This window comes from Leptodactylus fuscus, chromosome 4, assembly GCF_031893055.1.
Source record: "Leptodactylus fuscus isolate aLepFus1 chromosome 4, aLepFus1.hap2, whole genome shotgun sequence".
Taxonomy (NCBI): Eukaryota; Metazoa; Chordata; class Amphibia; order Anura; family Leptodactylidae; genus Leptodactylus; species Leptodactylus fuscus.
Window position 1 is genome coordinate 202,798,013 of NC_134268.1, and position 16,404 is coordinate 202,814,416.

At 44.4% G+C, this 16,404-nt stretch overlaps 1 protein-coding gene across 7 annotated transcripts in view; it reads left to right on the forward strand.

Moving 5' to 3' along the window:
• ABI1 (abl interactor 1) overlaps positions 1-16,404 on the forward strand; it is a 63,028-nt gene that overhangs the window by 43,922 nt on the left and 2,702 nt on the right. For 2 of the 7 annotated variants that reach the window (XM_075271629.1, XM_075271630.1), the window contains 5 exons: positions 368-468; positions 2,823-2,891; positions 8,085-8,264; positions 11,343-11,429; positions 14,687-14,872. In XM_075271629.1, coding sequence (XP_075127730.1) covers positions 368-468; positions 2,823-2,891; positions 8,085-8,264; positions 11,343-11,429; positions 14,687-14,872 — 623 coding nt within the window. The remainder of the gene's footprint in view (positions 1-367; positions 469-2,822; positions 2,892-8,084; positions 8,265-11,342; positions 11,430-14,686; positions 14,873-16,404) is intronic. The other 5 variants (XM_075271631.1, XM_075271633.1, XM_075271635.1 and 2 more) reach the window with 3 other exon arrangements.

The following is a 16,404-nucleotide window of genomic DNA, read 5'->3' on the forward strand; positions in this document are numbered from 1 at the left end:
CAGTCCAACCAGGACAGGTTGCAGTTCCCTTTACAGACAGGCGACTAGAAGTGCCAATAAAAATGTAACAGCAACAGCAGCACAACATTCCATCTTTTCTGGGAATGTTGGTGGTCCCAGAGGGAGTTGTGGGTCTCCTTTTTCAAATTGTTGCATTGGGCCAGGTTATTCCTCCTTTGGGTTCTCAAGGATAAGTCTATAGCATGCATCAAACTTATTTCATTAGCAGATGGAGGGAGTGGGTAGGGCATCATAGGAGATTTAGTATGGCGGCTCCTGCTCATAGCTCCGTGATAACCAGATACATAGGCCCTGATAAACGTTTGGAAATGATATGTCTCGAACTGAACTTGTGTTGCGTCCACAGTGGAAGCAGCGGCGGAAGCGGTAGTCGAGAAAACAGTGGCAGCAGCAGCATTGGCATTCCTATAGCTGTGCCAACACCTTCACCACCAACTATTGGGCAAGGTAGGGTTTGTTTTTGGTCTTTGTCACCGTCATCCATCAGTGCTTTATGTGTATGGTATGCAGACATTAGAATTGTTACACTACACAACCTCCATTGGAGACCCGGTCAAAGTGGAAGTCAGTGCAGGGCCCTGATTTATGGACTCCCAGGCTCTCTAGGAACTTCCATAACATGCTTTTCTTTGAGTACCCCCAAAATGATGGCTATAGCAGTGTCTAAGTTATCAAAGTGTAGTTAGCTGGAAATCCATATATGAATATACTGAGATATGTATGAGCAGTATTCTTATATACCTTGCCTTGGGGGATCTCTGAGGTTTGAGACACAGGACTATAGATTCTGTAACTTGTGGTTCAGGGCTGGTTCTGACACTGGGTCACATGTTCGAAACCAACACCCAGCCCCTGGATTGCTACGCCTCCTCCCTTGTCCGCCATATTCAAAGGAATCCACTTGGGCTATAGGGGTTGGCAGAGTAAATGCAACCCTCATAGTACAAGTAACTGGTGGTGGGGGGGGTGAGCAATACTGGGACTGGGTGCTGCTGACAACCCCAAGGTACAGCATCCAAAAACACCCCAGTGTAAGTTTAAGACAAAAAAAACCCCCTCCTTAGGGCACCCCTAAGGTTGTAGCATTATAATTGAATGTTCTGGAGATCCTCCTTGGTCTGATCTGCAGTTCACATTGAGGATGTGAGGAAGGGCCTCTGAAAGTGGAAGTGCGACTAGGTGGAAAGCCTCAGTAACCTGCAATAACCAAAAAAATGTATTTTTAGTAGCCAACTGTGCAGGTCATGATTTATGGCTTGTTGCTTATGAACCACAAGTGGAACCAGCTGTAGGATCCTTGTCGTACCTCTGAAACTAGAATCCCAGGAATGTTTTTGGTGCGGATACAAATCAGGATATCTGTATTGACCTTGTGTCATGACCAGCTAGCCCCTCACACTAAATAATGAGTAGTTTGTCTTAGGATAGCGAGAATAGCTTTTGGCTTCCTTTATTGCACTCATGACCAACGCCACAATATATGTGAGTAATATCAGAATATTTTATGTCCAGGAGGGAACAGGTGTCAAAGGATACAGGGTGGTAGCCATTTGGGGAGTTTTGCTTGCCTTTGCCTGGAATTCTCAGGAACCTCCACGAATTATACTTCCTTTTATTCGCACACACATTTCACTATGCATATACATAGATGTTTCTTTTACTTTGGCCATACACCTTACAATTTTTCAGGAGTTTAGAGAAGGATTTGATAGACAGATGTTATATACAGGATAGAACAGTAGCATGAAGTGTCTTTTCCCAGAGGACTAGGGGAGATATACTGTATGTAGACCCTTATATTAGGCTCACTCTAGCCACAGGGTGTTGGTTCTGGTCCATTGGAGAACCAGAACAACGGTCGGACAGAGCCCATGACTATAATGGGGTCTATCCAGGTGTCTTTTGTTCTTTTTAACTGAAACCATCGGACAAAGAAGTCAGTCCCGCTTTAACAATAGAGTAGAGCTGTTATTAAAGGGTTATTCCAGTTTGTTGTAATCGATCTCTTATCCTCCACAAGAGTCCAATGCCTGGGCCCCCTACTGATCAGCAGTGAGACGGCCCACTGCCTGATTCCTAGTAGTCATGCAATGTAATTACTGCTATGTAATCCCCTGCTATTCATTTCTATTGGAGAGGCTGTAATTCTTTTGCACGGTGGCTATGAATCACGCAGTATGTCATGTATCAATGTGCACATGTGTTGTACTGCGGTGCCTTCATACAGATGATCAGCGGGTCTAGGGTGTCTGACCCTTACTGAGGACGGGTCATCAATAAAAAGGCACTGGAATTGCCCTTTTAAATATCCTACCATCAAATGATAATGAGATGGCTCAGCAGACATTGTCCAAGTCTACACAGAAAAGCAGACAGAAAAAAAACCCCAAAAAACCCCCAACAACAATGTGTCAGCCTATTGGGATAGCTATAATGGTCCATGGGAATATGTAAATAGAAAACCATAAAACATCATGTCACTTGTAGCCATGACTAGGGATGTTCTACATAGGAAGAAATTAATAATGAGAATTGTTTGTTCATATTGGACTATGGATATAGATCCTCGTGAAAAATCGCCGTGTTGATCAAATCCTCCTCCGATCTTACTTAGGATTGTACGGTGTATGGCCGCCATTACACAGCACACTAGGAAAGTTGTTGTTTCAGTGCTATGTCTTCAGATGCAATGTATCATTGATCAGATTATTGCATATCATGTGTTGAGACTACAAAGCGTCACTTTACAACCTTCGTCTGTTCTGACAATACACGTTATTTCACTACCCAAACTCCCCCAGGTGTCTCTGGTGGTCCCACACCTTCACCACCACCTCCTCCACCGCCACCACCTCCACCCCCTCCTCCAGGTGAGACTTCTATAACATGGAGTATGGGTGCCTATCTACATTAATCCATGGTGGTTTCAAGGTGTCCAAATGATTGTAGATTCATTTCCTGGTGTTAATGATCCATAGGTGACTCACACGACTTATCATGTCTCTAATCCATGTTACGTCATTTGATGTAAAAGCCTCTGAAGTGAAGTCCAGTCAGTGTTTGGCCGAACACCACAACCATCCATGTTCCCGTATAGATGTGCGTAAAACAGGCGCCACCTACGTGTGACATCATTCATTCTGATGATGTGTTTGGTGATGCCTTGCCTCATTATACTGCATGGCTCTATATAGGGGCTGCAACATTTTCCAATTCATCTGTTTCATGCAACTTCTAGAAGAATATAGGGTAAAATGGTAAAGGGTTTATAATCTGAAGTTCAAGAAAAAATACTTAAAGGGAGTGTCTCCAGATCCCAGCCCTGCCGATAGATAGGTTATCAGGCCACCTGAATCAAATGGTGTTCTCCCCATGTGAATCACGGCCTCCGTTGCTGAGAGATTGCTGTTTTTGTCAATGCGTGAATGAGCTATTTGGAGCAATGAGGATACGAAGAGTAAGGGCGGGTTCACACCTGCGCCCAGTCTCCGCTTTAGTTTCCGTCTTCTGCCCAAGAAACTGGACAAGAGATGGAAACCCGGCAGTCAGTGTGTGCCCGTGAGCGTTTTGCCTCTCCGTGGCGAAACCGTGTTTTGTTTTTTTATAACTGGACACAAAGTCCTGCATGTCCGAACCGGTTTCGCCACAGACAGGCACAAAACGCTCACCGGCCGTCACTTTTTCAAACCCACTCAAGTGATTGGGTTCGAAAACTGACCGCCGGGTTCCCATCTCCTGTCCAGTTTCTCGGGTGGTACCCACCCTTAGCGGCAACCCCTTCATTGCTCCAAAGAGCTCATTTGCATATTTACAAAACAGGCCATATCTTGGCAATGGAAGCCGCGAGTCACAAGGGTAAACCACTGGTTGAATCTAGTGACCCTACCCTTCTGTGGGTTTGCGGTGAGACATTTGAAAAGGGGTTTTCAGGATTAGACAGTTGCTTCCTTCTTCCTGGAAAGTGATATCATGTCTGTGCTCATGTGACCATGCTCCAGCTCAGCCCCGTTCAGTTAAAAATGGCTGAGCTGCAGCATCGACGTGATGTCACTTCCTGAGAAGAAGAAAAAAAAATCAGCCCTGTCTTCTAATCTTGAAAACCGTTTTCAAATTTTGCAAAAATCGTTAGGAACGTACTGCATGTAAAAATAATATAATAAATTTTATTTCTATAGCGCCAACATATTCCGCAGCGCTGTACAATTTGTAGGGTTCAAATACAGACAGAAAGATACATTACAAAGAAAGTCATTTCACACAATGGGACTGAGGGCCCTGCTCGCAAGAGCTTACAATCTATGAGAATCAACTTTTTAGCTAGTGATTTTTCTACATTTTTGTCTTGGTAGCCTACCAACCCCAGCAACTGTTATATCTGTACATGCTGTCAATATGCAGTGCATAGGGGATGGTTCTCCCTAATGTCGCTTTAGAGCCGCGCCAGGGATCGCTTTAGAGCCGCGCCAGGGATCGCTTTAGAGCCGCACCAGGGATCGCTTTAGAGCCGCGCCAGGGATCGCTTTAGAGCCGCGCCAGGGATCGCTTTAGAGCCGCGCCAGGGATCACTTTAGAGCCAAGTTTCTACTAACAGGACATAAAATAGGTCAATAAAGTATATTACAAAAATGTTCACTGAACACGTCCCTCTACACAAGAGTTTAAGAAAAAAATGTAATGACACGTACTCTTTAAGACTGCCTTTTACGGAGGACATAAAATGCAAGAAGATCCGTGCATAGTCATAAATGTATAGCAGCGTCGTCGTGCCTTCAGGGATAGGGCCTGTAGCGCTTCACGTCTTCAGTGTTGCCTTGCTTTAACACCCCCGAGGTTCTCTTACAAGGGCTTCCTTAAATCACATTTCACTTTAGAGGCTTTATAAAACATCTTGTGGACTTTCCTTTCCGTCAGCGTTTCTCCTGAGCTTTAATAAGTAATGACTTTGCAGTATCGCCTGTGGCGTGATGTATATTACTCAAGTACATCTCGGAGAAATTACATTGTGTCGCGTCAGATTATTCTCATCTGACCCGATGTTTCTGATAGCAGACGGTGCGAGAATCCGTGTACGTCTAAAAAAAAAAAGAATATAACATGATTTGAACCTGGCAAGAAGGAAAGTGTTCAAGATGTTTTCATTCATCCAGCAAAGAAACAATTTATTCTGCATGAATCTAAAACTGCTAATTCCAGATGTCTTAATTTCCTGGTGATGGATTAGATCCTGTGATCCATTTGTATATTTGGCCACAATGCAAAATGCTCTGTAATGAGAATGATTACTGAAGAGTGTGAACCAGAGTCTATTTGTGGTGTCATTTTTTTTTCTTAATATATTTTATTGGGTTTTGTAGCTTAAAGTGTACCTATCATAATAAAATAACTTTTCATAAATGAAAATAAACGTTATAAAGTATCTTATTGAAGAAATAGGCTTCTTGTTAGGTTACTTCTTACATAGAAGTGTATAGAAAAGGGAGGAGGCTGCTGGAAAAGATACACAGGGAGAGGGCTCTTTTGACCCTACTATATCTAGTAAGATGATCGAACACTGCGAGCATTAAAGGGGTATTCCCATGACGCTTGTTCACTAACCTGCAGGCTGTTGTGCTCTCTTCACTTCCTGCTTTTCTCGGCACATTGGTGGGCGGGGTTTCACTTGCACGGGATTGGTTGTAAATTAATTACCACAGTGTGAAGCTGATGTAGCAGAGATGGATTTGAGTCAGTTTGCATTACATACAGAAATAATAGATATAGACGCCCTTATCAGCCAAATTCAATTAAACCGACCGATAAGAGCTCAGAAATCCCGGAGCTCTCACCTCCCCTATCTGAGAAGCTCCGCTACTTATCAGACACAAACAGCTCAGAGCTGCTACCAGCCCCCCCCCCCCCCCAAGAGCAGGCAGCTACATCACTTGACAAATGAGCAGATAATCCCAAGAGCCATAGAAACGGAGTGTAAATAATGAAGTGAATAAATTAAGATAGCGGCCAAACAAAGCAGTTTTGATAAAGCAATGCATTTAGGAAAAGTCTTAAATCCACATAAACTAGCAGTATAGATAGGATCCTTGTGATGGGACAACCCCTTTAAGTCGCTCACTAGCCAGCAGCAGTCTCTTCCTCCATCCTTCTCCATAGACTTCTATGTCTGAGGCTGGATATGCCAATGAGTACTATTAAAGGGGGCGGACAGCAGGGACAGTGTGAACGCCCCCTAAGTCTCGCTTTTATGTTTAAACCTATTTTTACGAATTTTTGGTGATGTTTTGAATGTTTCAAATTACCGTAATATCTAGATTTTCAAAACCTCGTAAAAATCTTGCAATTCCAACTTTGGCGGCAAAGCATAAAACATTCTTCGCTTCTGATTTGATCTAGAAGGATCGTGTACCATAGACACAATGGTCTGGAGCAAACCCTATTGACTCCTAGGCCTCCTCTGTGACCTGGGGAGAGGTCATTGCATAGAGAGGGCCGTAGATAAGACATGAATTGATCTATTGCGACTGATGATCATAGCGATCATGTAGGTGAGACACAGGAGCCAACCATTGTGCTGTAAGTCAGGTGACTGCTGCAAAATAAATCTGCTTTAGAAAACTGAAAGTTTCAACATATTAAAATTACCTAGTGGATAAAGTCAGAACTGCAGGAGTATATAATTTTTTTTTTTTTTTTTTAAATAAACATCACCATAAATTCTTTAAAAATACCGGTCATTTTCTGGTGATACATTGCCTTTAAGGGAAGAAACCTGATAAATGGAAAAGGAAACCTATTACTTTAATAAGATCTATTACACAGGTTCTTCTATTCCCCTGTATTATTCATTTATGGGAAGTGGTTTTATAATTGGAGGTACGCTTTAATGTGACCCCATAAGCTGTTGCTGGAGGCAGAGACTCCTCTATGATTTTGACTGTATCCATTATATAGAGCCATTATATAGGGCCTCGTCCTCCATTTTCTCTCCTTAGGTTTCTGCAGGATAGGTCTTGTATGCTGCCACCCAGAAAAGCTTTAGGGGTTTTCTTAGATTTTAATATTGATGACCTAGTTTAGGATAGGTCTTCCTTACCTGATTGGGATATGACCGCTGGCACCCCTGACAATAATTTGTATGGAGAGGCTTTGGCTCTTGGATGAACTTTGCAGCCAAATACCATACTGTATATATTGTATGGCCGCTGTGCTTGGTGTTGCAGCTCAGTCCCATTCCCTTGAATGGGACTGAACTGCAAACAGGCCATTTTGTGACGTCAAAGGTCTACGAAGCGGAAGATGCACTTACACAAGTGTCGCGTCTCTTCAACAGGGTGCAGTGTGTCTGGTGTTTACCAGTTATATTCATGGCCTATCCTAAGGAGAGATCATTAGTGTTAAGATCCTAGAAAATCCCTTTAAGGTGTCATGTCAATATGACTCAAGCTGTTAATTTTGATGGGACTGGGGATGTGTATGGGGGGGTTCTGACTCTCTTGAGGCCACTATGGAGTACCATGGCTCCACCAATGAATCCAGTGACTTGGCATTTGGTGGAATTCTAATATTGACTCGTAGAATGGAATGGAAATCCAAAATGCCCATTGGAATGTTATTTTTTTGTTTGGTCAGGACTCAGATTCTGGTTCCGTCCTTGGCGATCATTCTCAATGTGTAATATTATTCATGTACCTATTCTTATATGAGCCGCTGCATGCTTGAGCATCCTCAAAACATGGCACCCAGATGCAAAGTTCAATCCAACTTTACATTGCAGTACATGTGGTGCATGCTACAAAGTTGGTGCCCTGCTGTGACCTTTGTGACGACGTTGCTCTGACTTGATCTGCGAGTGACTTTCTGTGCAAGGCGGCAGTTCGCTGACTTATGATGTCGGGAAGATGGCATCATACAGGGCAGAACTGCCATGCGATCCACCCAGTACCCGCGGACTCTGCAGATATTTGTGCTGCTGTTTTGAGGCTCTGCGTAGTTTGTCCTCCATACGATGAATAATAATCATAATAATAATTTTGCTCTTTGCGGGGTTCTTCTTGGCTCATTCTTTGCAGTTGGTGGTGGCCCAGCTCCCGGCTCCCAGTTTGGCTCTATGGCAAGGCAGATCTCTCGGCACAACTCTACCACATCTACTGCTTCATCTACTGGGGGATACAGACGGACGCCCTCTGTTACCTCCCAGTTCTCGGGTCAACCTCATATCAACGGTGGGCCTCTGTATTCTCAAAACTCAAGTAAGCCTGTGCTTTTCCTTCCTGTGATTCCTAATTTATTGGTTATTTCTGTCTCCAATCTGTGCGTTCTTCATACCATCTCCCATTTTTCTATTGAATTTATGAACTAGAGGTTTTATTGTGCATTGAAATCTCATTGGAATTTATATATGAAACAGCGCCTCTTTTGCTCACTGGCTGTGTTTGGTAATGCAGCTAATAAAATTTAATGGGGCTGAGTTACGATACCTTACACAACCGGAGGTTATTGTCCTAAATAGCCCTGTTTTAACCCTGTATGTGCCAGTGTGGAAAATCTTTATCCTTGGAGGTGAGTCTAAAGAATCTCATTGGACTCGCGTCTAGGGCTACCGGTGCTTGCACAGTTGTTGAGTGATGCCAAGTAAGCCCATCTCTGCTTCAGTATGAGGTCTGGCACATGCGCCCTGAAACCAAGGTATGCTGATTGGCTTCAGTGCAGGAGTTGGGTCAATACAACAACCCACAGGTCCTTATGAACAGGTCCCAACTCTCGGCACTCCATCAGCTGCGGATGACTAGAAGCCAGACTCCAATGATGTGATATTGAAGGACTGTCCTTGGTATACACCAGGGGTAGGGAACGTACGGCTCTCCAGCTGTTGCAAAACTACAACTCCCAGCATGCATACTGGCTCTGCTGTTCTGGGAACTCCCATGGAAGTGAATGGAGCATGCTGGGAGTTGTAGTTTCACAGCAGCTGGAGAGCCAAAGGTTCCCTACCCCTGGTATAGACCATCAGTAACATAATAGTGTAAACTCCTTTAATCGCAATCCGTTACTGCTTGACGTTCAGTCCATGTGTTGACTGTTCCTTCTCGTCGTAATGCTGTGCGCAGTGTTTGTCGCCATATGTGTTATGTATTATGTTGTATGTTTTTGTAATCTGAGTCCAACCCTCTGAAGGAACTGATGGCTAAGAAGTGAACTGTGAGGAGAGGGGCTGTTCCTGCGCACATTTATACACCCCTAAACTGCGGGATATAATTGGCACTTCCCGTGTTAATCCTGTAATTGGGGTGGGGTTCTCGATCTGAAACCCCTTAGAATAACGGGGCTGCAGTGTTCTGAAGATGGGCCATGGCTTACAAATGAAGGGGTCCAGATTGTGTTTCCGTTTTGTTTTTTTTTGGTCCTCGACAGGATCCAAAGAATGGAACCCGGACATAGGTGTGAACTTGGCGTCAAACAGAAAAACAAATCTGCTTCAAGTTCCTGAAGCATAAATTTTCCGCTTGACAAATTTAGGGTAAGTCTTCATTCACATCTGCATTGGTATTCCATCCGGGGCAAATCCGCATGAGGACCCCCCCCCCCCCCCCCCCCCCAAACAGAATACCGAACGCAACTGCAAGCGGTGTGCAGTGAAAGCACACGGACCCCATAGACTGTAATGAGGTCCGTGTTCTTGCTGCCAGATTTCCGCAGGGGTCATGCGGACAGGAAAGTAGTTCACAATCTACTTTCCTGCCCACATGATTTGTGCAGGCAGCGCGCGGCAAGCACGCGGACCCCGTTATATTTCTATGGGCTCCTTGTGCTTTCACTGGCACACCGCTTGCAGTTGTGTTCGGTATACCGTTTGGGGGGAAGGGGTGGGGGGGTCCTCATGCGGACTTCCCCGGACGGAATACCGACACAGATGTGAATGAGGCCTAAGTTCACATGGGGTTTTTTGGGTAGGATTTGGGCATTATGCTCCGGATTAGGCCCGAATGAATGGGCGTAGTCGGGAGAGTGTGTTGTGCAGTTCACTACTTTTTTCCGCGAGTGGCATAAAACCGCTAGTGGGAAAAAGTTATGGTTCCCATTGAAGTCAATGGGTAGCGTTTTTTGGAGCCGGATTCTGACTTGGATTCCAAAAAACCCTGTGTGAACTTACTCTTACCGTCAGATTCCTTCCTGTAAATGCCCCCTAAGCACTTTAGTAAAGCATCAAACATTGCTTAAAAATCTTCAGCCTGGCATATGCCCACCACCCCACCCCTTGGAGCTTCAGGCAACCTTCTGATATACATTGTGCTTTGGGGCTCGGGACACCTCTGGTCGACCGGTCAGATCTACCATGTTGCAGGTGGGAATTTTGTCTATCATTAGCGCAAGTCTGTGGCCGCCATTTACAATGGACTCTGAGGTGCCTTGTCATTTGACCCTTTCCCCGACAGGTGTGAACAGAGCCTTGCCCACCATAAGGGTGGAGTGGAGGAGTAAATACATTGCTGCATTATATTGTCAATTTAGGAGCCATCTGATTGGTCATTGAACACCGTTGGCGATTTTATATTTTTCTCGTAATCTAATGAAATATAATAGGACTAAGCCCTATCGGTTATACTAATGTATCATAAGACTGCGGATAACAATCCGTCCGCACTAATCGGTATTCACACTTCTATTTGCATAACAAGGAAAAAGTTAATTCCCGGTTTTATTTAATCGCCTCTTTTGCCGCTAACCTTGGTGGCGCTTCCATTACTGTGAGACCTTTCCCAATCCTCTCCTCTGCCGTACCTTTTTATAGCCCATCGCCCATAGACAGTCATCCTAGTGACATCTGCTGGTCATAAGAAGGTACTGCACTACAGTAAAGCGGCGTAAATCTGTGTTTTCGGTAAATTACGCCGCTGTTAGATCCAGTAATGGAAGTAGACCACTTGGGGGGGGTTTCTTTGGATCATGTTCAATGAAAACTGAAGTGGAATATTAACATAAATCCATATCCTTTAAATTACGTAGAATCTGAAATGGACGCTGTTTTGTTATGTAACACGGAGGAGCGATTTAGAACTCCTCTGTTTCTATAGACGTCATTCTCGATCAGTCGTATACTCGTATGACTTCAGTTTTCAGTGACCTAATTCACTCACAATATTCACGAACACCACCTAAATGATGGCGCCCCCTTTACAATGTGCACCAGTGTTTTTCGTGTTTTTTTTTTTTTTTTCTGTAATATGTACATACGTTGCTGCTTTTGGTCCTTGTTACTGACTGCCGCCTGTTTGTCTCTTCTTTCCTCACCTGTTTTCCGTCTCCCACTGTGATGTTGCCGCTTCCAGTTTCTATCGCTTCTCCCCCTCCCCCAATGCCTCAATTGACTCCACAGATACCTCTCACAGGCTTCGTGGCCAGGGTGCAAGAAAACAGTAAGTCCTTCCACTCACTGCACCAAGCCTCACTCTTTTGCATGGCTCACAACATGGCTGCCGGTAGCGCTTCTTCCATACGGGGGTTAAGGTTCTCGTCGGCGCTTTTATCTTGCGAGGCCTATCCATCTGCTTGGTGTCCGGCCTTATGTAGGTGGATTTGGCCTCAAAATGTCGAATTGCCCATACTTAATGATAAATCGGAAGGTGATGCAACGGCCTAAGTGATGTTAGTCTCGCCTGCGGAAATAACAGAATTGCTTAAATGTATGAAAAATATCAAAAAGAAGAAAAAAAAAAGGTCTTTGTTGCCCGTAGCTATCATAGCGACACTTCGATTTTGTAAGAGCAGAATACAAAATGAAAGCTGCCTTGTGGTTGCTATGGGCAATGGATCGTTCTATAAATCTCCACTCATTGGTGGTGATGGTGGCGGCCATTTTAGTGACAACAAGAAGAGTAGCCATATTGGAGGTCACCTTTAAATGAATATCTTAGAAACAAGTCTTTAAGGCTTAGTTCTCACGGGCGCAGAATAGCGTATTTTCCGCGTCAAAATCAGGACCAAAATACGCCTGCCGTTACTGTCAGTCGCGGCTTCCCGCTCCGGAATAGGCCCAAAATGAGTGGGCCTAGTCCGGAGGGTGCTGGCGGTAGGCGGACGCCGTGGCTCAATGAGCTGCGGAGTCCGCCTGGAGAAAGGGCAGCTCGCTTGTTGCCGCTCACGGGAAAAAGATTGCGAGCGGTCTCCATACACCACCATTGTGAAGGGGCGGATTATGACGTGTATTCCGCGCCATAATCCGCTCCTTTTGTTCGCGTGTGAACGAGCCCTTAAGGGTTTTTCTGACCCTAATTCATGTGTCAAATGAATGAAAATCCCTTTAGGCTGGAGCCCCATATTGCGAAAGGACAGCGTTTTGGTCATGGCCGCTGCGTTTTACAGTACCTGCAAAATGGATGAGACAGAAAAAAAATTTGCAGCGGAAAAGCTGCGACTTAAAAACGCTTGCATATGTGTAAATCGCAGCATGTCAATTATACCTACGGAAATGCTGAGGTTTTCCGTATAGGTATAATAGGGGCAGAAAGTGCGCAGAGAAAAGTCTCCAGAATCCGCGCTGTGGGAGGAAAAAAGCATGGCGATTCCACCACAGTATTTTCCCGCAGTGGTTTTTTTTTGGCTGCAGCTCGCTACGTGGGGCCTTAACCTTACATATTGTTCAGTCAGTTTCTAAAAAATAGATTTAAAAATCGACTTCACTTCCTGTTCCTGTCACTTTTACCAAAATGGCCGCCACAACACAGCTGGGAATATCTCTCTAAGTGAATAGAGCAGGGGTAGGCAAACTTTGGCACTCCAGCTCTTGTAAAACTACAACTCCCAGCATGCACACTTACTCTGCTGTTCCTGGAACTCCTATGTAAATGATTGGAGCATGCTGGGAGTTGTAGTTTCACAGCAGCTGGAGAGCTGAAGGTTGTGGATCCCTGGAATAGAACATGATCTTCAAACTTTGGCTGGTGCTGGAACTTCTGATTTACTAATTTTATGGCCAATTTTACAGTTCAAATCCACTTTAAATTAGCCGAGGCCTAAAAAAAAAGACGAATTTTTATAATTTTTTAAAATATTCTTATTATGTGCTTTCTCGGCTTCTTATTTTACACTACATCTAGGTGATAAAGCCAATACAATTGATTTATTTTTTTGCACGGCTTGAGGTTTCTCCATAATAGCGAATGGCCATTTTCTGCAGAGATTGGGGATTGTAGGGATCCTATATTAACAGGATCCAGTTTCCTATAGGAGATGTATACCGCACTTCCGTGTTCTATTAGTTGGTGAAGACGTACCATCTATTGGATTGTAGAGACTGTAGATGAAGGCCAGATGAAATGAACACAGGGCTAGTGCCCATTATCCTCTAGGTATCACATGGTAGCCCAGCATCACAACATGACCAATGTCAGATCTGGTGGAAGAAATTAGCGGGAGCGACACCTTAAGATGACATTGCCATACATGGACTAGTAGCGTTACTATTAGTATACTACTAATGTGGATCTTCTCCATTACAAATCTACATTTGTTCTGGCCATATCACTATATTCACATGTAACATTACAGTAGCCGTCAACAAGCCGTAAATGCGATGTTACAATGCAGCACCATGAAAACATTCCGTTTTTTTTTCCCTTGCAAATGCTTTTTTAATAGGAGGATTATAAGGCCTCTGCCCCCTACAAATTTAGGTATAGCTTGAAATTTGCGCTTCTTCTTAGGCCCCATGCACACAACCAAGGGTCAGTGAGAACAGATCGGATGGCACGTAGATTGCTTTTTGTGTATATCACTGACCTATGTACTTGAATGAATCGTCAGAGCCGTAAAAACAAATATTTTGCACCTTCAAAAACTACAGCTGTGTATGGGCCTATAGAAAAAACAAAAAAAACACGGACCTGTATATTACTCGTAATTGCGGGTAATAAACTACGATCATGCGCATTAGGCCTGACACAAAGACTAGGTCACATGTCCAGGCAGCCAACTGGCTATTTGTAATTCCCATAGACATTGGTGCTGGGATTTACCGCTGTGAGCGAGGAAGGGATAGCGGCTTCACTTAGTGTTTTGATACACAACCATTAACATACTGGTGAGAGAATGTCTATACAACAAAACTCAAAAATCTTATTTGGTATTAATTCTAATTAAGAAGATTGATTAATCTCGCCTTCTAATAAAACCCAAACACCCGCGAACCTAATCCTAAACTCCTCTAATGTCAGTGTATACTGTGTCTCCTTATTTGGCGTGGGTCTGTGTATGGTAATGTCTTTGGGTTGTATTATAGCGTCTGAAGTTACCAATCCCCGTCGCATTTTGTGGGTTCAAGGTTGATTTTCCTGTGAACAGTCCATGTCCGATCCAATGTGTTGCAATTTACGTGGCGAGTGTGAGTTTGTAGATACTTAGAGCTTTTGTGTAGTATCTGTCATGTCTAGGTCTTGAGTAAAAAAGTAAATTGTTGGGTGCGAGGGGATGTTTTTTTTTTTGTTTTTTTTTGCTGTGGCTGATGCATGACCTCTCTAACGCATGCTCGCCTCTTGACAGTAATCCAGTTTGCTCGCCTTTATGATGTAATACCGCTCTAAGCCAGATAACTTGTAGCCTTGACTTTTGAGGTTATATTTTCAAAAATTCAGTGCATACATGTAACATAATCTTATACCTCCTTTCCTTCCATAAGTTGCTGATAGTCCTACACCACCGCCTCCGCCCCCACCGGATGAGATCCCAATGTTTGATGACTCTCCTCCTCCCCCCCCACCACCCCCTGTAGACTATGAGGAAGAAGAAGCTGCTGTGGTCCAATACAACGACCCTTACGCAGATGGCGATCCGATATGGGCTCCCAAGACGTATATTGAGAAAGGTGAGTGGTCTTGTTCTTGCCCTTGACACCTTTTGAAGGCCAACCCCTTTAAGGTGGTGCTGTCAAACAGATCAATCTTTGGCTGCCATCTTGCTCAACTTGCCTATTCTCATACAATGCTTGGCTAAACTCACTACGTTAGGCCTCATGCACCTGGTCCAGAAAAATCAGGACCATATATTGCCCACATTCCCCAGACTGATGTTGGTCTTCAGACGTGGACGTCTCGTGTCATAGGAGTCCCTTCCTCTCCATGGCTGTACTGTCCATATTATATACTCTGCAGTGATACTGCGAGGAGACATGGACTGTTAACATCAGATCACTTTGGTGTCGGGAATCCGGGTCTCCAGACCACAGTCCTGGAAATGTGGACAATACATGGACCTTTATTTGTTGTGTGCATGGGACCTTAAGGTTTTATTGAACTTTAGCGACGTCTTCTTGCTACCATGATCCTTTGCATTCCCCAATGTGGTTGTCCAGGCTTATTTTTTCAGAATAGGCCGAAAATATAGGATCGATACACCTGACCCCCAGACCGATGATCTGTATGGACTCTCTTCGAGCAGCCATCCAGTACACAATGTGGAGATTGAAGTAGAAAGTTCAGTCCATTGTTTAAAGGCCCAGTTACATCACTGCTGCTAAGCTCTTATTTAAAGGGATTCTACCATTAAAAAACTTTTTTTTTCTAGGTAACACGTTGGAATAGCCTTTAGAAAGGCTATTCGTCTCCTACCTTTGGAAGTGATCTCCGCTGCGCCGTTCGTTCGAAAACCGACTGCTGCGCCGCCTCTATGTTCTTCTGTATCCTCCCCTTCCTTCTTCAGCTTGATGTCGGATGCCTGCGCAGTACGCTCTGTTCGGCGAACTTTGTTGAACGTACTGCGCATGCCCACGGCCATAGTGCCGACACCGCAATTTTGCGCATGCGCAGTACGTTCCTCGAAGTCTTCGCCGAACAGAGCGTACTGCGCAGGTGTCCGACATCAAGCTGAAGAAGGAAGGGGAGGATACAGAAGAACATAGAGGCGGCGCTGCAGTCTGTTTTCGAGCAGCAATGGGGACGCCCCCATCGCTACTAATTAGCATACCGGTACAAACCGGTATTTTGAATGTACGGCGTGGTGGAGAGGAGTTCCAAAGGTAGGAGACGAATAGCCTTTCTAAAGGCTATTCCAACGTGTTACCTAGAAAAAAGTTTTTTACTGGTAGAATCCCTTTAAGTCAATGGGTGTTGAGCTGCAATGTAGGCGCCATATTGCTATACAGTGAACGGAGCTTTCTGCTCCAAGCCCTATAATGTTTACAGGATGGGTGCCGGAAGTAGCTCCCTACAGATCAGTCCCCCTATCGATCAAATTTTTATGGCCTACCCTGAGGATAGGCCATAAGAGAAATCGGCCTGGACAACCATGTGCATGTGCCTGATGTGAGGTAAAATGGCACATGGATGACATCCGTGACCTTCAAATGTGACCCATTTACTTTATTTAGTGAGCCTAGGGTCGCAAAACAGGTATAGGACA